General features: G+C 37.1%; 1 protein-coding gene across 9 annotated transcripts in view; it reads right to left on the reverse strand.

The window, feature by feature from the left end:
* Window positions 1–22124, reverse strand: part of CNTN3 (contactin 3) — a 383448-nt gene that overhangs the window by 118342 nt on the left and 242982 nt on the right. For 8 of the 9 annotated variants that reach the window (XM_063703922.1, XM_063703924.1, XM_055381198.2 and 5 more), the window contains exons 6-11: window positions 19575–19778; window positions 18267–18369; window positions 17567–17751; window positions 13935–14071; window positions 12836–12965; window positions 10259–10409 (exon numbers count right to left, since the gene is read on the reverse strand). In XM_063703922.1, the coding sequence (XP_063559992.1) occupies window positions 10259–10409; window positions 12836–12965; window positions 13935–14071; window positions 17567–17751; window positions 18267–18369; window positions 19575–19778 (910 nt within the window). The remainder of the gene's footprint in view (window positions 1–10258; window positions 10410–12835; window positions 12966–13934; window positions 14072–17566; window positions 17752–18266; window positions 18370–19574; window positions 19779–22124) is intronic. The other variant, XM_063703925.1, reaches the window with a different exon arrangement.

The following is a 22124-nucleotide window of genomic DNA, read 5'->3' on the forward strand; positions in this document are numbered from 1 at the left end:
AATGTGCATAGCAATTCCTATACTGCATGCCAATTAGGCATTAATAATTCATGTAAATAATGATACAAATACCCACACAGAAACTGAAGCTGTCTGGTGGCTAATAGGGGAAGATTTGTAAGTATATGCTGGTGGTGGAGGGTAGGGTATTAGAGAGAGGAGGTGATTATCACACCATGAGCCCCATCCCAAACCCAAACTCTGGGATTTCATTGACTCTTCTCCTGATTATCTTCACTCTTAAATCAGCTTAATCTTCTCATAGAGTATGGGAGTTATTGGCAAAGGACCTCATTCCTTTTCTTTTTCCAGCTGAAAGCAGAAGAGAAATAGAGGTATGGGTTGGGGAAGCCAGGTCAGGAAGGAAGCTGTTCTCTGCTCTCTAGAACTCTTGCTTATTTACCCAGGCATCTCAATCATCCCTTTAAGAGAAGAGATCTGCCTCCAATGTTCACCTCCTTTGAAGAAGACAAATGGTTTTCTATCTGTGGAAGAACTCAAGCCAGGCTTTCTTATTTTCACGATCATATGTGAACTTTGCCACTGACACAACTGGAATAAAAGAATAAATACCCAGTTTTGCTTCTTACCTGTGTAATCCTTTCTGTTTGGACAGCATGTTCCCTACTCTTTTGCTTTGCTGCATTTTACATCCCTTCCTTTGAGATTTCTGGCCTCATGGAGCTGCTCTCCTGCTTCCCAAGGCTGAGACAGCATTTCTTCTCTCTGCTTCTTACTGGTTTAAAAGACCATGTGGCAACAGTCTCTATAAACACCTTCACTAGAGGCAGGATGGAATGTCCAGTGTGCTCAGCCAGTCCTAGTTTACATGTGTTGTCTTGGAGGTAATTACTAACAGTGCCCCCTTTCTCTTCTAAAATGTCCCAGTTTGTTGAATAACTTCCATGGTCACCTTAATCGTATAGTCTATTCCACTGTAATTGATGGTTTAGTTATCCACATTCTAAACAGACTGTAGGCTTTTTGACGGCTCCTTGATGTCTCTTATTCATCTATGTATTCCCAGAGCCGGACATAATACCCAGTGAAAAATAACAATATGATAAATTAGAAAACAACATGGAGTACCTTCCTTCTAGGCAGGAAGCAGGGACATCAATCAATCTGGTTTTTAAAAGTGATGGCATCCACATATGAAATAAAATTCTCCCTGTGCTTCAAGGTTCAACAGTTAGAAATTCAAGTAAGATACAAGAGAAAAGACTCACTGAGATCTCAGCTACCTATCTGAGGGTAGATTCACTGAAACTCACTGAACTTGCACACCTACCTGACAATTGCGAGGGAACAACTGTTTTGATGGGTAGACCACGGATGTAGAAGAAGATTAAAATAAAGTCAAGCTTTTTGGATGAAGGGGGCAGTTGAAGGCTGAGAGAGATGGGAGCGGCATTTTGAACAGTATGAAGAAAAGTGGACTCCACTGTGAGGCGAGGAGCCAGGTAGTGTAAGGCAAGGGGGAAGAGATGGAGACAGACACATTCCTTTGGCAAAGGAATCCCTGTTCTTCGTTTAAAAGCTTGAGCCAAGGGGAAGTGCCACCTAAAACAGATTTGTTTGATAGTGACAGAGTTTCTAGACACATCTTTATCAAAGCGAGGCTGTGGCCACTAGGAGGGGCAATGACAGAAATGCTAAGTGGTCTTGGCTCTGATAGAATCATCCTGGTTATTTGCAAAAGTTTAGATTCTGCTTGTAAGTACCATCATCACATTACTCAGTGTTTCACAAATGGCAAAAGTGGCCAGTTAGGAGCATTTCTTGAGCTTTTAAACTCCTTTATGGAACTACTTGATCAGGGTGGAGATGAATGTAAAATTGCATGTAACTTTTAAAATTAAGGCATAGGCCGGGCGCGGTGGCTCACGCCTGTAATCCCAGCACTTTGGGAGGCCGAGAGGGGTGGATCACGAGGTCAGGAGATCGAGACCATCCTGGCTAACACGGTGAAACCCCGTCTCTACTAAAAATACAAAAAAATTAGCCGGGCGTGGTGGCAGGCGCCTGTAGTCCCAGCTACTCGGGACGCTGAGGCAGGAGAATGGCGTGAACCCGGGAGGCGGAGCTTGCAGTGAGCCGAGATTGCGCCACTGCACTTCAGCCTGGGGGACAGAGCGAGACACCATCTCAAAAAAATAAATAAATAAATAAATAAAGTAAAATAAAATTAAGGCATAATTTAAATACAGTATAATATACCTTTTTCTGATGCACAGTTCTGTGCACTTTAACAGATGAATGCAGTCACGTCATCTCTCACAATCATGGGCTACAGCAGGTCCCTCACCCCAAAAATCCTTCTGTGTCCCTGACAGTCAACCTCTACACCCACTCCCAGCCTCTGGCAAGCAGTGATCACTATTTTTTTCCCTAAAACTGCTCCTTTTTCAAAAATGTCATATAAATCCAATAATACAGCATATAATGCTTACTGCATTTTAATGCCAGCTTTTATCTATGTGCAGGAAATACATTAAGATTGGGTAATATCTTTTAAAAACATTGCCTGGATTATAGTTATTCATATCTGGAAAAAAATTCACTCTCTCTTTAAAAGGCATTTAATTTTCAATAGTATTAAATGTTGCATAAAACATTTGAAATAATTTTAATGTGTTAATTAGAAGCAATGAGCCATTCTTTTACTTTCTTCTGACTGAGGTTATTGCAATAAAATATTTACTATTATAAGCAATAGCATTCAAATGAAGGACCCCATTTAAAAAAATAATTAGCTACTATGTTTCAAGTACCACTAAGTGATAGAGATAAGTTAAATAATACACCAACTGGCTCTTTCTCACAAACCATGCCTGTTCTCATTCTCAAGGGTCTTTCTCAATGTTAGCTTCCTTAAAAGAGACAAAACATACAGTTTTGATTCGTCTCTTTTGGAAATAGGTGGATTTAAGTGAATGAATGAATGAAATAGCACAAAAACATTGACACCTGGTGAAATACTATTGAATACTGAAAAAGGCAGTACATTTTTGTTTATTCCAAAATGTTTCTTGCTGCAGGGAGAAAAAAAGCACAATAACTTTACCCAATATTGGACTGTATAATACCAATATAAAACAAACAAAAAAAGCCAAAATAAGAAAAAGAAAAACCTTTACTCAATACTGAATGCCAGTAATTATGAAGTTTAGAATAGTTGAGCACCAGGTGACTTGGCATTTATTTAATAAATCAATCACTAAATCATTAAATGAGACTGTAACACAGTTCTCTCTACTGATAACTTGTATGTATGAGAGTTTCAGAGGCAAGCTGTACAGCCTCTACCATTTAAAGACATCTACCCTTCCTAGAAAGTTGTATCCTCTACAATGGCTCAGCTACCATCTCCAAGCTCATGACACACAAATTTCTGTTCTATAGCCTGAGTCTTTCTCCTAAGTTCCAGATTCAGTCAACCTTTGTATGCACGGATATATCCAGTTGGTTTTTCAGTAGGTACTTCAAACTCAACCAATCCCAAACTGAACTTATCCTATTTGCCCTCATTTCTGCCATTTCTATAAGGTTCCCTGTCACACCATGCTCCCTGAATCCTAACCTGGAAATCTAGGATTTATCCTTGACTCCTGTCTTCTCTTCAACTCATGCCTCTAATCAACAGGTCTTGTTGATATAACATTTTCTCAAACTCCTCAAGGCTTCCCTTCATTCCCACTGTCATTTCTTTAGTTCAGGCTGTAATACTGTTTTGCTCAGATAGGTGGATTGCTGCTAATGAGGGATCTTGCTTTCAGTCCTGGTACCACTTCAACCCATCTGCTGGTACCAGTGTTTTTGTTTTGTTTTGTTTTGTTTTGTTTTGAGACAGGTTCTCACTCTGTTGCCCAAGCTGGAGTGCAGTGGCAAGGTCTTGGTGCACTGCAACCTCCAACTCCTGGGTTCAAGCAAGTCTCATGCCTCAGTCTCCCCAGTAGCTGTGATTACAGAAGTGTGCCAGCATGCCTAGCTAATTTTTGTATTTTTAGTAGAGATGGGGTTTCACCATGTTGGCCAGGCTGGTTTCAAATTCCTGACCTCAAATGATCGATGTGCCTCGGCCTCCCAAAGTGCAGGGATTACAAGCATGAGCCACCGCACCCTGCTGGTCCTCTTTTTTAAACAGAAATTTAATCCTGTACATCTTCTACTTTGATTTTATTCTGTTGCATCCCAGTGCTTGTGGAATAAAGCCCAAATTCCTTAATTCGGTATACACTGTCATTGACAATAAGACCCCTGCTTACCTCTACTGCCCAATTCTCTCTGAACACTCCCCTCCATGGAACCTTAAAATGGAGGCCCATTGAACAATCAGTTACTCAAGTACCTGCTATGCTCTGAATATGTCCCTCCAAAATCCATGGTGAAACCTCATGCTCATTGTGATGGTATTAAGAAGGGGGGCCTTTGGGAAGTTGTTAAGACATAGGGGTATAAGGTCAGTGCCCTTATAAAAGAGATTGAATGGAGCTGCCTTGCACCTTCTACCATGTAAGGATGCAGCAACAAGGCCCCATCTATGCATCAGAGAGTGAGCCCTCACCAGACTGGTGTCTTGTTCTTAGACTTCCCAGCCTCCAGAACTGTGAACAATAAACTTCCATTATTTATAAATTACCCAATCTAGTATTTTGTTATAGTAGCCCGAATGAACTAAGGCAGTACCCAAACCATGACTGGCCTCTGTACCTTTGCACATGCTATTCTTTCTTCCTGGAATACTCTTCTCCAACAAAAACCCCGGTCATCTTTCAAGTCCTGCTGCAGACATCACCTTCTCTAGAGAGCTTGTCCTGATTCCTAATTTGGAGATAAGAGCCTTCCTAGGTGATTCCCTGAACATCCCGTACTTTGCCAATTGAGTTTTATTGTACCTGTCCTGTTACCTGTCTGTATACCCTGAAAAGCTACAAACAATGGCATAGATGTATCTGATAAATAACAAATACCTAGTGCCTAGCATATAGTAGGTGCTCAACGTATTTTCAAATGTGAACTTAACTGTGAGAGCCCAGGAATCACTTTTTGCAGGATAAGCCTTTGTTATCTACTCATAGCAGCTTTTTGAAGACCTCTCTTGGGCAGTAATCCATTTACTACTCTAGCTTGAAATGCTCTCCATACTTGAAAGAAACAACTCTCATTTCTTCAAAGCGATTCTATAATTTAGGTGCCTCACTGACTGAGATCCACAAGATCACGGCTGATTCATAATCGCAAAGCTGTTATTGTGCTGCTATAAAACTTTATAAACCAGGTGGATTATGATTATTTATTTATTTATTTATTTTGAGACGAAGTCTCGCTCCGTCGCCCAGGCTGGAGTACAGTGGCATGATCTCGGCTCACTGCAAGCTCCGCCTCTTGGGTTCACGCCATTCTCCTGCCTCAGCCTCCTGAGTAGCTGGGACTACAGGCACATGCCACCATACCCAGCTAATTATTTTTGTATTTTTTAGTACAGACAGGGTTTCACCGTGTTAGCCAGAATGGTCTCGATCTCCTGACCTCGTGATCCACCTGCCTCGGCCTTCCAAAGTGCTGGGATTACAGGCGTGAGCCACCGTGCCTGGCCGATTATTCAAATCTATTATACGATTTACATAGAAGGCACATTTATCAGTTTATCCAATTATCATTTTTTTTTTTTAATAGAAGGAGTTTCCCTCTTGTTGCCCAGGCTGGAGTGCAGTGGTGCAATCTCGGCTGAACACAACCTCTGCCTCCCAAGTTCAAGTGATTCTCCTGCTTCAGCCTCCCAAGTAGCTGGGATTACAGTCATGCAGCACCACATCCAGCTAATTTTGTATTTTTTAGTAGAGACAGGGTTTCTCCATGTTGGTTGAGCTGGTCTTGAACTCCTGACCTCAGGTGATCCACCCGCCTTGGCCTCCCAAAGTGCTGGGATTACAGGCGTGACCCACTGCACCCGGCCTCAGTTTATTCAGTGCTTAAGAAAAGCATTTAATCCTTTGATTGTTTTCTGATTTAGACCTTGAATGATACATATATAGAATATTGGCTTAATCAAAATGTATTTGCTGCCAGTGGCCTCTGTGTTAGGCTAGAGAAAGCTTTCATCTTTATCATAAGTTTCTTATTCACCGAAAAGTCCAAATTAACCACTTAAAAAAACTAAAAAATCAAACACACTTCAAATTTTGTCATAAATATCCCACTAAAAATTGTCTTCTATTCTTTAATGCACCAATGAATTCATTTCTCCTTCAAATAAGATTGAATCTGCATTTTTAAAGTTGTAACAATCCATGATCTAACAACCACAATAAATCTACCATTTAATGTGTTTTTCTGATTTGGCTGAAGCCTGCAGACCAAGTTAAGAGGGATGGATATGGGGCTTTCGTTGCCAAGTGATGACTGCGGCCACTCTGATTTCCCATGGACTTGGAAAAGGTTCAAGTCCGCAACTTGTTCGATAATTGCTTCTAGCAGGCTTCTCCCTAAGCATCAAGGCCCTGGCTCATCAGTGTTTTTTGCTGTCCAAAAAGATAAAAACAAAATTCAAACCACAGATCTAAGGAGGATTGGAACACCATGGACCTCTCTTAAATATGTTCCCTCTTTTTAAGGATATCTTCATATATGAAAGCTTATGATCTGTAGGGGAGATATTAGAAATATATCACACAAAGCAGAGTGTCAGAAGGCTTGAAAGGGATAGAGAACTAACTTTTATTACCACGAGACACTGCTGGGTCAGCAATTATTTTCCTCTCTCTCCTTAAAAACACAATCTCAATTTTTTTTATTGGGTGCATTCCCGTCCATAAAAAAAAAAAAAATTCTGTATTTCCCAGTTTCTCTTGCAGTTAAATGTGGCCAGGGAATGAATTTCTGATTAGTATGGTATAAGGAAGAGTGTTGTATGTGACTTCTGGGAAGACTCTTAAAGGGAAGGAAGTGTATTCTTTTTTATTTATTTATTTATTTATTTATTTATTTTTATTATACTTTAAGTTTTAGGGTACATGTGCACATTGTGCAGGTTAGTTACATATGTATACATGTGACATGCTGGTGCGCTGCACCCACTAACTTGTCATCTAGCATTAGGTATATCTCCCAATGCTACCCCTCCCCTCTCCCCCCACCCCACAACAGTCCCCAGAGTGTGATATTCCCCTTTCTGTGTCCATGTGATCTCATTGTTCAATTCCCACCTATGAGTGAGAACATGTGGTGTTTGGTTTTTTGTCCTTGTGATAGTTTACTGAGAATGATGATTTCCAATTTCATCCATGTCCCTACAAAGGACATGAACTCATCATTTTTTATGGCTGCATAGTATTCCATGGTGTATATGTGTCACATTTTCTTAATCCAGTCTATCATTGTTGGACATTTGGGTTGTGTATTCTTATTTCTACCTTCCTCCTTGCTGTTGCCTGGGATGTCACTGGGAGGCTGGCACAAAACAGTGGTTTTGGTTCACGAGTTGAGAGTGGTGGGACAGCAAGACAGCAGGGCCTGCATCCCTGCTGAATGGAGAGTCCAGGTAGCCTTGACTGTCAGCCTTCACAGTGACCAACCAACCAATGAACAGCCAACCAACAAACAAAAAAATTCTTTTTCAGCCACTTTTACTTTCAAAATTTTATTTATAACATGATCTCATTCTTATAGATCAGTATATGTATATGTACAAATATCAGGCTAAATCCTGATTTTGCAGTGACTATGTAAGGAAGGATATATTATCTCTATATTATGGAAGAGGAAACGGAGGTTCAGAGGTATTACATAGCTGATCTAATGACACTAAATTTTTGTGTTCAAAAATCTTCGAACACAAAAATGTCAGCAGTTCTAAAGGAAGAGTTAACTTCCAGCATAGTCAAAATTAAATAGTTTGTGCCACGAATCTATACTTGTATTAAGTATAGGTTAAAGTATTAAGTGGCTAAATCAGAAATTCCAAGTTAGATCCTGGAACTTACACACTTTTACCAGCACCATCGCTATACAATGTGGATATAAATATCTCCTTGTGTATCACTAGCTAAATCTCTTAATCCTTTTATCCCCTTTAAAAATTAAGATTAAAAGCCTCTACCTACTATATTTGCTACTATGAGGAAAAGTTGATTTAGCATTGTACAAAGCATTGATATCCATGGGAAATAATCTCTATTTAATTCATGTATATTATTGAATCAATTAAAAAATTTTTGAACACAGAAATGTCATCAGTTCCATATAAAGAGTTAACTTCTAGCATAGCCAAAATTAACTAGTTTGTGCCACAAGCCTGTAGTTATTTAAACTGGCTTACAAAATCAAACTGCAAATCACTAATTAACCTCCTGTTCCAGAAATCTATTCTGTGCAGCCTAGCATTTGGCTGGATTGTGTTGAACCACTCAATTCACAATTTTATCTTGTCATCCTGCTGTGTCTGCCTTTTAATGAAGGCATCTTCGGCTAAATACTGGAGGAACTGCAGATTGTGCTGTTGTAACCAACTTGTCTAAATATACCTTTGGGCCTATAATCTAAAAGCTGTTCAACCTGGTCATGTGCAATCTGATGCTGTGATATTTTAGAAAAGCAAATCCACATTTCTTGGCCTAAGGTTTTATTGTTTGTTTGTATTCCTTTCATTTCCAAAGTAATAATTTGGACTCTATGACTTCAATGGCTGAGACCACCTCAAAGATTCTGGGCTCCCTGTACAAAATGTGGCACTGATAAAGCTTAGTGGTTATATCCTAGAGTCAAACAGAATGGCTCCCAGTCCTGGCTATGTGACTTCAGGCAAATTAATTCCACTACGTTTCTGTTTTTTCATTAGCTGCAGAAATATTTAAAAGTGATAATTCACTTAGTGTTCTGTGTTAAGTTTCCTATTGATGTTATAAATGACCACAAAGCTGATGACCTAAAACAACATCAATTTGTTCTCTTACAGTTCTGGAGGTCAGAAGTTCAGTATAGGTCTCACTGTGCTAAACTCAACATTCAGAAGGGTTGCGTTCCTTCTGAATGTGGAATCATTTTGTACTCATTCAGGTTGTTGGTGGAATTCAGCCTCTTGTGGTCATGGAACCGAGGTCCCTGTTTTCTTTACCGCTGGCCCCTTCCCTCATCTTCACAGCCAGCAACACTCATCAGGGTCTTCCTCAGGCTTCAGGTCTCTCCTGCCTCTTCTGTGATTATCACAGCTCTCTGACCAATCCTTCTGCCTTCCTCTTCCTCTCTTAAGGGCTCAGGTGATTACTTTGGGCCCACCCAGATACTCCAGGATAACCTCCTTATTTTAAAGTCAACTGCTATGACTTTAGTTCCATCCTTAATTCTACCCTCAAATTTAATTACCTTTTGCCATGTAATATAACATAGTAACAGGTTTCTAGGATAAGCAGAGGGATGCTTTGGGGCCAATTATTCTGCTTATCACAAGCTCTGAGCATAATCCCTGGCAATAAACACTCAATAAACTGTAATAATAAATAATAAATATATAGTAAATTTATAATAGATAAGCAGCAGTAATAGCCAATACTTACGCTTACTTTCTGGCAGGTGTTTACCTAAGTGCTTTATTAATATTTATGTACTTCATGACATAACAATTCTTGACATTAGGTGTGAACTATTATCACTCCCACTAACAAATAAGGGAATGAGGCACAGAAAGATTAGGTCACAGCGCTGAGCAAGTAAAGGCAAAAATGAAGATTTGAATCCAGGTGGTCTAGCTCCAGAGTCTGTGCTTTTCACTAAGCCCATCCTGCTTCTTCATCTCAGTGTTATAATTACAGCCAGGAAATCAGGGATGCCTTTGCTTAAACTAAATACCAGTCACGCTAAATTATTTGAGTATAGGATAACAGCAATATTTGTATTTCTTTGGCATGTGCTGTTATTATACATCCTTCTCTTCTTTGTCCTGGGATGTGGATCTGCTTCTGGGACCAACATTCCTTCATCATTCTGGTTGAGTCTTCCCAGTGATTCAGGAAGAAAATCCTTGTTAAGAGAAAGTACTCTATGTGGGAAGACCTTGGATATATTTTCTGTGTTTAGATTTCAAAAAACTGAATACTCTTACAAAGGTATTAAAGAACAAAAATACTACTATTTTAGTTCTTAAAGATCTCACATGCTACTGAAATGCTATTTTGTTTCATTTCATATTTAAAACCTATGTTGACATCAGTATGGAAAGTGAGAGGAAAGTAAATGACCACTTTTCTGGACATCAGAATACCTTTCATGCTCCTGCACGCTCACATCCCCCTTCTTCCAGGAAGATCGTGCCCTTGGGGAGGCTCTGGGTTTACAATCCAAGCTGACCAGGCTGCCCACCTGTACCTGAACCAACTTCTTCATTGGATTCTTTGAAAAATCTGGAGCAGAAGCTGAAAGGCAAGAAAGGAGAGAAGGAGAAGTGGATCATTTACAAAACTTCTTGTCAATTTCAAAGGTCCACTTTTACAGTTTTAAAAGTTTTCTTTACATTCAGGGTGTCAGTGCTTGATTTACTTGGCTTATTGTGTGCCACACACAGGATAATTCATGTTATTATGTTTTCTAGCAAGTCTAAATCATGAGACAATTACTTTATACAGAAATGTTTAGTTTATGGTGAAGATTCAAAGTAGCTCAATCATGTGTTTATTAAATGAAAGGAAAACATTTGGTATAGAACGTTTTTAAATGTTAGCTCCACGAAGACAGGAATAGGGTTGTCTCTCTTGCTAACCTTTAGGACATAGCACTTGGTACAGTGCCTAGCATTCAACAAAGCTCAGCAAAACTTTGAGAACAGAGGCTAAGCACTGAATTAATATTCTCATACATATGCATGTATCAAGTTCCACGATAAAATGTTCAAATTGTTAGGTTGAACTTCCAAACCGGGGAAAAATAATATTACGCACATATTATTTTAAATGCTATAATATTGCATGAAATATAATAATGTGTAGAAAATATTACATTTGCTAATAATACATGGGATGTTAATCCTGAAACAACACTTGAACATTTAAGACACATAATATTGTATCATTGGAATGAAAGGGTATGTTAATAAAAAAAAAATCACTCTTCCTTTTACTGCAAATGTGAAAAACGTTAAAAACCTACTGCATTTCCCAAATAGCTAATGCTGTGTCTTATGGCAAATCTAAGTGAATACAATTTATTTATTTGATTAGTGGAAATCTTAGAGTGAATCATATTACGTAATTATACATGTGATCGTGGTAAAGAAAACATGGTATCCAGAGGTTGTTGGCCTTAAAAATTAAAAATCATAAAAGAGTGATTTTTGTTAAAACAAAAACTTGTTTATATTTGAATACAATCTTTTGGTTACGCACCTCGTATTTCTTCATACACAACAATCCCACACAGTACATTGAGTAGGACTCCACCCATTTTAAAGATGGATAAACTATGGCTCATCAGCTTAATTTATTGCAATATAATTACAGTCTTTCAAGTTAAGACTTATATGCAAACTCCTCCCTCTCTTTGTCATAATATGCTACTTCTCTGTCATGGATAACAGCAGCCAGATTTTCAGTTGATCATCCCTTCAGACATCATTCCTCCTGGTACAGATGATGCATTTCTAACTGCCAGGCACTAGAGATGAGAGAGCCCATTAAAGCAGGGTTTTTTCAATCACTCTTGACATATAACATTTTGGGCTGGATAATTATTTTTTGTGAGAAGCTATTTTGTGCACTGTAGGATATTTAGCAGCCTCTCTGTCCTTCACCCACAATATGCTAATACCACACACTGGTCCTATACCTCCCCACACCAACCAAAAATATCTCCAGACATTTCTAAATTTCCCTCAGGGCAAAATTGTCCCTGATTGAGAAACACTGACTTAAATCATGCAGGACCTTATCACTTGCTGACCATATGGATTGGTTCAGAAACAAGTATTAACCCAAATCAGGCTATATGGGGCCAATGGCATGCAACACTTTGACTTCCCTTTGAGCAATTAAGACAGCCGTCTTTCTTCTACTGGAATGACTGTGGTAATAAATTCATTTTGTTGGGAAACATCATATAGAACCTGATAATGGTGATGATATTTGAACACTGGACCAAATTATGCTGAAATCCAAATTCTTCATTTTAATAACATGGACTGATGAGCAAGCCCTCCTGCTCCTCTTCCCTTCTTCCCTTCTTTCCATTCATTTGTGCTATGCTACACTATGCCATGGTGTTTTGCTTGGATTTTCAATCATTTGTAATGTAAATTTTCTTCTGGACAATTGCTTTAAACATGACAAAACATTTTCTTTTTCTCCTATACCTAAAGTACAAGAAGAAGATCATCTATAATTTCAAGCAGTGGAGCCTTGGACAATGAAAGCCTCAATGTATTCAATGTGTCAAGCTTCTAACAGAGCCACTAAAGGCAAAGGCAACTCTTTGGAATCAAATATGATTGATTCAAATTTTGGTATTTGCTATTACGGACCAGCAACGGGGAACACCAAAATCACTTATTCTCCTAAAAGGCTTTGCTTAGTTGGTAATATTGGAGGTGGATAAGGATATCTTATGCCAATATTTGATTCCTACTGTTGATTAACTTAACCCTTGGTCCTGAATTCTGGCCATAATTGCTGTTTTTCCTTAGAAACTGTTAAAAGGTATGCCTTGATTAGAAACTGAATGATCGTGTTGTAATACTGTAGATATTATTAGATGTAGGAACCTAATGTGAAAAGTAAATATTACTGTTTCTGGAAACAATGAAGGATTTAAGACAAAAAATTAAGAGAAGAACAGAGAAAATCAGTCTTACCAACAACTTTGAGCTCAGCACTGGAATAAACAAGGCCATGTTTGTTTTCTGCTATGCATTGGAACATGCCAGAATCAGTCACACTTAGGTTTGATATTGTAAGGGCGCCATTTTCTATCTGTGTTCTCTCCTAGATGATAATAAAAATATCTTTCATATAAACAAACATACCACTTTAGAATAAAAATGAACTGACTATCATTTCACTCACACACAAACTTCCTGCATTTTTCTGAGAGTATTAGACAGGATGGCCTGAAATTTAACCTTTTCCTTATTTTAAATGTGAAAGACTAATTTACACAATAGCTACACATTAGAAATATGAATTAACATCCTTCAATCCAAAAGTATATCATAAAATAGATAACAAAGCAGAGGTAAAATATGCAACCATTTCACTTTTTCCCCTACAGTTAAAGTTTCTTAAAAATGTACCATGACTTTAAAAAATGTTCTATGAGGTTGATTTTTATCCCATCAGTTGGAAATGTTTTCACTATGTCTTTTCAAATCATGCAAGTTAAAAACATTATAAAATCTGTGGATTAGAAAGGTTTCTGGGAAACACATATATTTACCAGAGTTTCTAGGTAGTATGAAAGGTTAGGTATGTAAACTGAAAGAACACAATTGACTTAGTATACAAAAAAAGGGCAAAAATTACATGGCTTGAGAAGGAGAGTGATGGAGAAAATAAGTACTTACATAACAAGGTAACCAAGTAATAGATACATTCATTCTCCAGAGGCCACACCAAGTTGTCAAACAGGAAAAGGAAATTATATCCTAAATTTGATTAAAGTAAGGCCTTCTCTAATTTCAATACCAAAAAAACAGTAGATTATTTTACAGACTAAATTCACACCATGACTTCTTCCCAGTGAAATGCCATGTTGAAAAGCTCTCCTCACTGGCAGACTGGGTACTTGATTTGATATTTTTCCTCCTGTACCACTGCTTAGAAGTAAAGGAAAGTGTGCAAACTCAACAGTTTATTTTGGGACTAGGGACTAAAGAAAGCATTTGCTAAACACCAAGTGAGGAAAGGGTGGATTTACCAGGCCTCTAAACCCATTTTAGGTCCATGTTACCTTACCTCTAGCACTAGGGCTGCTCCATTTTTCAGCCATCGGTAGGAAGGCTTGGGCTTGCCGCTCGCCCTGCATTCCCAATAAAGACTGTCCTCCACGGCTATTTCCACATCCTTTATGAGTTGAACCCAATGGGGCTTTGCTTCAATGAAAGAAAAGGGAGAAGAAAAGAAATTTAAATGACTCAGCAAATAAAATGTATTTATTATTTTATTATCTTACCTGGATTAATAGAAATGGACATGATAATGAGTAACAGATTGAAGTGAGAACAGAGGCTAGAATTATATTTTATTCACTAAGTATCTACTCATTGGCTGTATGAAACGTTTCTACATTTGAGGATGGAAGTTGCAATCTGTTATTTCCTAAGGCAAATTAATTATGCTTTCTCTATTTTCAAAATTCTGAGCGCTGTACTATATTATTTAGATATCTATTAGTAGACAGTAATACAGGTACACAAAACTGATTTTGTTTTCCAAGTGTATTTTTTAATCATGAGATCACAACTGATGATGACTTAATAAGTGAATGACAGCATATACTGTTCTTAATTATGAACTAAAAATTAACATCCATAGGAGAGAAACTTCTACAGCCGAGCAAAAAATATTTTCCACAAGTTAGAAATAACTTAATTAAATACAAACCAGTGAGCATCTTAAGAACCTCTGAGTGAATTAAGATCAAAGCAGGAAGCAGGAAAAGATGGATAAGTTGGTTCAACTTGAATCACGTGATTTTTTGCCAGAAAAAGAAGTAACTGATGCAACTTTAAATTATGTATGCAAATAAGTTCAATCAAGTGGATTTATCATTTTCAACTTACGCTTTAGAGGGTATTTGGAAAATTCATTTTACAGATGAAAGCATCGTACCACTTACAATGAAAGTCACTTACTATATACAGTATACCCAGCCAAGTCTCAGCTTGTGTTTTAAATCCAAAACTGGGAGGTGAGATATCTTACTGGTTTCACATTGCATTATGCATGTGATGTGTACTGTGGGATTCACATTTGCATCCTCCATATGGAGAAACAGTTTATCTATTTCTATTTAATTTCAACCATGGGAAGATTTGTCTTTCCATTTCTAGCTCATAAAATTACTTTTTTATAAATGAAACTGAAAAGAAACTCTGGTTATTTAGCTTTTACAGAAAATGTATTGGTCTAAGTTTTCTCTTTTATGTGTGTGTGTGTGTATATATATATATATATATATATATATATATATATATATATAACTTGCTCAGTATGAAGTGTAGTTCAGTACCAAATCACTTCTCTCTATATTAAAACACATTTTCTTCTTCTTTCAGGAATGATCAGCCTGAGATGGAACATGACTGTGAATAGACTCACACATCAGCCTCTTATAGAGACCCGAGTTTCTAAAAAAAAAAAAAAAAATCCCACAAGCTTCCCACAGTAATACTCTTCTTCTCTAAATGGGAGGATAATTCGCTGGACTAAAAAATCCTGAAATCATAACTGCCACATCAATTCTGATTTCTCCCTTTATTCCAACATATGAGATGCAAATATTCTATAGACTATTTTTTACATGAAATATTAGAGCAGATAACCAGAGAAGTGCATGGCCTCTACTTAATATATTGATGTTAAACAGAAATTGTAAGGCAACTTTCATGAAATGCTTTATGCCATTAATTTCTGATTTATTTTTTAGGTGTGTATCATATTACCTACACATTGGACTAAAGCAATAGTCTACCTCTTTTACTAAGTATAGCAGACACTGTTGGTTTTCTATTGTGCATTCATTTCCTCTCTTCCTTATTCCTAAAATAACACCAATTTTTAATTCAGTTGTCCACTCTTCCATCACCTCACATTGTCTATAGAAACATGACATTATTCTCTGTTCCAAAGTGAAGCACTTAATTGTCTAATCTAATTTCTCCTTGCCACTGATTGGTTTAGGAATGAACATGTAGCCAGTGAGGTTTGAGGAGAGGACTTCTAGATGTTTTGGAGAAAGGAAGGATGAGTAACAACTGATGTGCTAGTCACTGCTGGCAGCCATTTTGTGATCATAATGGAAACTAACATGCAGAAAAAGGAAAACAAAATAGACAAGGGCAGAAAAAGTAATCACAAAGAAACTGGGTCGTGGCCTGATGATAAGGTAATTAAATGACAATTTAGCTTTGGATTTCCTCATCATATGAAGCAGCATACAATTGTTTATTATGTATACAGGGTTTCTGTTATATAGAGCTAAAAATATTTCTACTAAAACATTAATACAGTTGGAATATCCTGTGTGTTCCCAAAATGGTCACTTCTTATCCTAGATCAAGTAGTGGTTGTGCAGAAAGAAGGAACTAAGCTAGAGTATGAGAAAAGGTTACTTGCTTTGTTGGGGCCTTAGAGCTGGACAGCCACATGGGTTAAGTGCTTGCTCCCTCACTCCCTATTTCCATAGAATCCTAGGAACCCAAAGACCTTGAAACCTGGGTAAGTTCTGTGCTATATACATTCTAAACTAATCAAGCAACAAGATGGGAGAGTTACAAAACAGAATGACTCATGCTACCAAACAATGCCTCCATTTTGTTTCTGACAGATCCTAAAATCTTACAATATAATAACAAGTGTTAATCATGCCAGAAGTAATGCACTGGTAGACTTCATATTTTTCAAGGCAGGGTGTCATACAATTTTAGTATTTGCCTTTGCAAACTTTTCTTCCTTGCAACATGCACATATGCTATCCAAGGACGTGTTGCAAGATGTTTCAATTTCCAAATTCTAAAATAAATAGAATATAATGCAATTTACCTTTTACAAGAGTGGTCAATTCCCACTAGTTTTGCAATGTTTCTAATGATTCAAGTGCAAATATATATTCACTGAGCTGAATATATATGTCTCCATATATTTTATAAGTCCATTTTGTAAAATTATATATTTATTCTAAGTCATGTTTTCATCAAAAATCTGGTTTTCTTTAAATAAGAGGTTTGAAAAGAATTTCAAAAAAAGGCAATCTAATTTTCCTACAAATAGACTCTAAATAAAGGTGACATTATTATTCTTTCCTTACCCAAATTGAGCAGTACATCAAATAAAAGTGATGGCAAATTAAAGGCAGCAAACAGAGTACAGATACATTATTGGAAGGGATAGAATAACACTGAAGAACTCAACAAGAGCCAGAGTTCATGTGGTTTGTTTAATACAGTAATTGCAACTTTTCCCAAAAGGCAGTTTTTTTTTTTCTCTTTAGTAGAGGTAACAAAGAAAGATACAAAACCTGTTTTCTAGAGGAGAAGACAGACAGAAAAGAGATCTCTCTCTAATGTGTTTAAGTGTGTGAGAGGTTATTCTTAGGAAAAAAATATGAAATATTTTATCTTTGTATGAATCATTTTAAAATGCAAAATGAATATATTATGTCGCCAACTTCATTACAAAAATTTATTTCTTTTAAATTCCCCCTATATCAATGTTTATCATCACTTAACAAAATGTGGAACAAAATGTTTAACCAACAAGCTGAACATTGGGATTCTGCTATAATCTCTCACCCCTAAATAACAACCATATTTTATAGATGAGAAAGTAAAAGCTAAAACTCCAATTTGCCCAAAGCAGATGCTCACCATAGTAAGTGAGACGCCCTCTGGCAACATTTTTTCCTCGTGAATTCTCAGCAATGCATTCATAGGAACCTGCATCTTCCTGTTGGAAGTTGGGGATTTCAAGCACACCACTGAACTTCCTTAATTTAATTTTGCTGGAAAATGGCAGCCCATCACTTCTTCTCCAATTAATCTGAGGTATGGGACTAAGAAGAAAATCGTCAAGTTGTCTGCTATTGTCTGGAAGCCTTTTCAACTTGAGAAAATAAAGCTTTTAAGATTGAACAAGAAGGCACAGGATTTTAAATGCAGAAAACCACTTTCAATGGTCAATTATATAAACCTGATAAAAAAGATTTAACTTAACTCTTTAAGTTGATATTTTAATAAAATAAACTGCATTTTTCTTGACATGATTTCGAGAAAAAAGCCTAATACAGACCCACTATATTAGATTACAGCAAATGAACAAGAAAAAAAAAAACCCACCAATTTATTTTATGAAATTAGGCAGGCAGAGTAATTTTCTTCAAATCGACTTTGAATATTAAAGTTTCAAACTCAATTTTATATGTGCATTTCCCCTGCATTTTGTTTTTCCTTTGCCTCAAAATGAAAGCAAATTTTAGAAAATAAAAAAGAAGAGTCTTTCAAAAACCATCCTGATTTCTTATAGCAACCTAATATTTCAGCACATAGGAGTAAATGTTATAAAACTTACTTTCCAAGGGCAAAACATTCCAATTTCACAGTAGAACCTTTAGCTGCTGGAAGAGTTTCTGGAAACTGAACTTCTATTTTAGGTTCATATTCACCCATCACACCTATAAATCCACAATATAAAGTTAATCGTTTCAATATTTCCTTTAGAATTGCCTTGTTTTTCTTAAATAAAACTTTCTTTTGCTCCCATTTTGAACCAGCTCTTCTAGTGATTTCAATTAAATAAAATTTAGTCTATGCAGCTCAGATTCCCTTTTAACAGCCATCAAGTTGTTGATGAAACAGATTTTTTTCTTTAATAATTTTTTTAGTGGTGCTTTTTAGCCTCTAACAAAATATCCAGAGCTTTAAAAAACCTGAACTAACTTGGGTCAAACATGCAATATTAATAAACATTTAAGAACTTTGGATTTGCTGATTCATAGGTTACCACGTACAGAGCAGTTCCAAGAAAACCACTGAGCCTTTACATTACACAAAATGGGAGGCTTTGAAATTGTGTATTCAATTTTGACATTGCTAGTCAAACTGAAATATATAATATATTATTGCTTCCTGAAATTTCCCTAAAGAACAAAAATTATGGCAGGGAATTTACTTAATGATACCCTAGTAGCAGAGATACCAATCTTAAACTTATTAAATGGCTCCCTGGAGTTAAGAAACAATGACTTAATAAATGGGAAAGGTCAAATTCAATTATAACTGACTGGAAAAAAGTGCTTCAATGCTTTGTGGTCATAGCATTATGCTGTATCAGATATGGTTTTGTGTAAATGGGTCAACTACCCAGGCTTACGGATCTGCTTCCTCGGCAGCTCATAGACTCCCCTTAAACAGCCATCAAGGTGTTGATGAAACAGATATTTTTCTTTAATGGTTTTTTTAGTGATGATTTTTAGCCTATAACAAAATATCCAGAGCTTTAAAAACCTCAAGCTGGCAAAAGTCAGGACAGGTGACTTCATGGGAGTGCAACCCGAGCCCCGGGCTCAGAAGGGTCTCATGCTTGGTATAAGTCTTTGCCATTGCTGTCTTAAAATTCTTAATGATTTTTTAACAAGCGGCCACTCATTTTTACTTTGCACTGGTCCCTGCAAATTATGAAGCTTGCCCTGGGTAAGAATTATGCATAAGGACTGTGAGTTATCAAATCATTTTTGTCATTGTACTCATAAAATAGTCTGTGCCAAAAAACATGAAGTGACAATTCTTCTAGATGTACTTTTTACATTTTCCCAATTGCTTTTGTTTGCAGCCTCAGCACCATTTACTCTCAGATGTGCACTTGGAGAAGTTTCATTACCATCAGAACGTAGCACCAAAGGAGTTGGAGAGCCCAGCACTCGGGCATTTGTCACCATACTTGTCACCACACATGTGTAATTTCCCACATCAGACGGCTCCACCTTAGATATGTAGAGGTGCCCTGTCTCCTGGGAGACAAATCTCCGACTATCTTCTTCAACAAACGATGGGTATTCATTGAAGATCCAAGCATATGACAGTTCTAATAAAATTGTTGAAGAGAGAAAGAAATTCCATCATTAAGGACAGTTTTCCATTGTGTCCTTAATGTATCTATACAAACATCAACTTTACTTCCAAGTAGTGCTGAGTGTTTTTGTTGCAGGCCATGAAGAGAAGCAGTTAAGTGAAATAACTCTCAATTTATTCTTTATTATTATAGAGGACACCGTTGATTAGCATCCTGGTGGGAGCAATATTATTACTGTCATAATATCTCTGCTTCAGACACCTTCTAACAAGCTTCTCTGGTCTTGCTCAGTTTTAATTCATATCTCCATCCTGCCTCTACCATGATATTTCAAAATTAACAATCTAATCATGTCAATTCCTGACATCAAACTTGGCGAAGTTCTTTAACCTCTCAGGCATCATGCAAAATTGCTTAACCTGAATATGAGGCCCTTCATGGTTAAGGTCCTGCTCAAAAACTTAGCCTCTGAGAAGCCCCATGCTCTCTTTTGTCCCTGAGTCTTTTGCATATGCTGCTTCTGGGGCCTACAACTCCTGTTGTCTCTGTCCTGTCTTTGGCTTTCTCCACTTTCAACACCAACTGCATTCTTTGAGATAACCTTCAAATGGTTTTCAAAGCTTGGTTCCAACATCAGGAATCACCTCCTCAAGTGAACTCTTCCTTAATCCTCCTTCTCTGGGTTGATGCTCCTATACAGAGTAATTCTAAGCTTATTTCAACTAAAACGCTTATCAGTATGTAACATTCTGCTTACTTGTCTGTCCTCCTATCACTTGTTAAACAAGCGATGTTAGTTTTTATTTCACCTGCCCTTCCCCCTCCTCCAAATTAGCAAAATGAAACACTCAAAGGCACTTAGTAGGGCCTCAATAAAGATTCATGGAGTTAGTTAAGGATACAATTATGCTACTGACTAACATCTATGTAAAGTACAGTATGAGAGTTTTCTTGAACTTTATGGCCAAGGTGAATCAGTTTTCTGCAAAGGAACCATTGTTCTTCTCTTTTATGATAATGAGGGCTAGATAATAATATGCCACTTTGTTCTGGAGGCCCAGGTTGTTCAGCACCAAGTTGAGATTTAAGCACAGTTACTGTGGTTGGCTTATTGGCTTCCTGCTTTCCTAAGCCCTATTTTCTCTTAGTTGCATTAACTTTACTGTATTGATTCATTACTGTAGTGCTTTCCCAATAGAGTTTAAAAAAAAAAAACTTTTGGAAAACATGGAATCAACATAAATTTAATGAATAACAAGTTTAAATATATTTAAGAGATAATTCCTATGGTGAAGGTCTTTCTTTTTGGTAAAGGGAACAGTAAATCAATATGCAAATAACAATGAGATAAGGAGAAGGGTTAGATGAGAGCTCCCCTGAGTTTCAGAGGAAGGACAGGTGCCATTCTTTCATGGCTGAAGAACAGGCCTTAAAGGACAGGAGAACACCCCAACAAGCAGGGATAAAAGCACTCCAAGTAGAGTGAAGAACATGAGAAAAGGCCAGCAGAGAAGAGAACATGCTAAGGACCTAGAAGAAATAAAACATGATGACTAATTCCCATTCACAATGCAAATGCAAATGCTTGATGTTTCCAAAAATTAGCAAGCCAATTGCAAATTATACAGACATCCAGAAACATTGGTTTTAACCTCAAACAGATCTTTAAATCATGCTGTCATATTGGTATAATGTTTCATGAAATTTCAGTCAGTCATGTGATAAGTTGTGAGCTCTAAAATCACTTATCGGGTTGTATGAAACAAATGCATCTCAAACATTACGGTTATTCTCATGCCTATCCTGATGATGCTTTTCTCTTGCAGTAGTATTGAATAAACCATAGAGGAAAATAATACTAGCAAGGTAGGTTGAGTTTGTTCTGCAGTTGTTAAAACTGGCAGCTGTTGTAGCAAGAGCCCTTCAGGGTCTTCCTGCTGCTCCGGCAACCTCACTTTGCAGTAAAGGAGGGAAAGCAATCTTTCTCTGCTTTCCAAAGTGTTCCACACATGAAACTAACAAGGTTGTCCTTCTCCCTTTTACCCAGCCATATATCTACTGTTCTCCAATATAGCAGGCCTTAGCAGGGCATTAGGAATAAAAAGTGAATCCTATTAACCCAGTTTATACCAAAAAAAAAAAATGGTTGAGAAAAAGAACTCTGACTCAGAGTCAGAAAACCTAAAATCTGGTGAATTCATGCAAGATAATATTATACAGTAATAAGAATGTATGAACAATAACTCCATGCCACACTTGGAATAAATATCACAAATATAATTCTGATTGAAAATGTTCAACTCAAAATGTTTGCATAACTCCCTTTATAATGTTTATTTTAATCCAAACGTTAATATT

Source organism: Gorilla gorilla, chromosome 2, assembly GCF_029281585.2.
Source record: "Gorilla gorilla gorilla isolate KB3781 chromosome 2, NHGRI_mGorGor1-v2.1_pri, whole genome shotgun sequence".
In the NCBI taxonomy this organism is placed as follows: domain Eukaryota; kingdom Metazoa; phylum Chordata; class Mammalia; order Primates; family Hominidae; genus Gorilla; species Gorilla gorilla.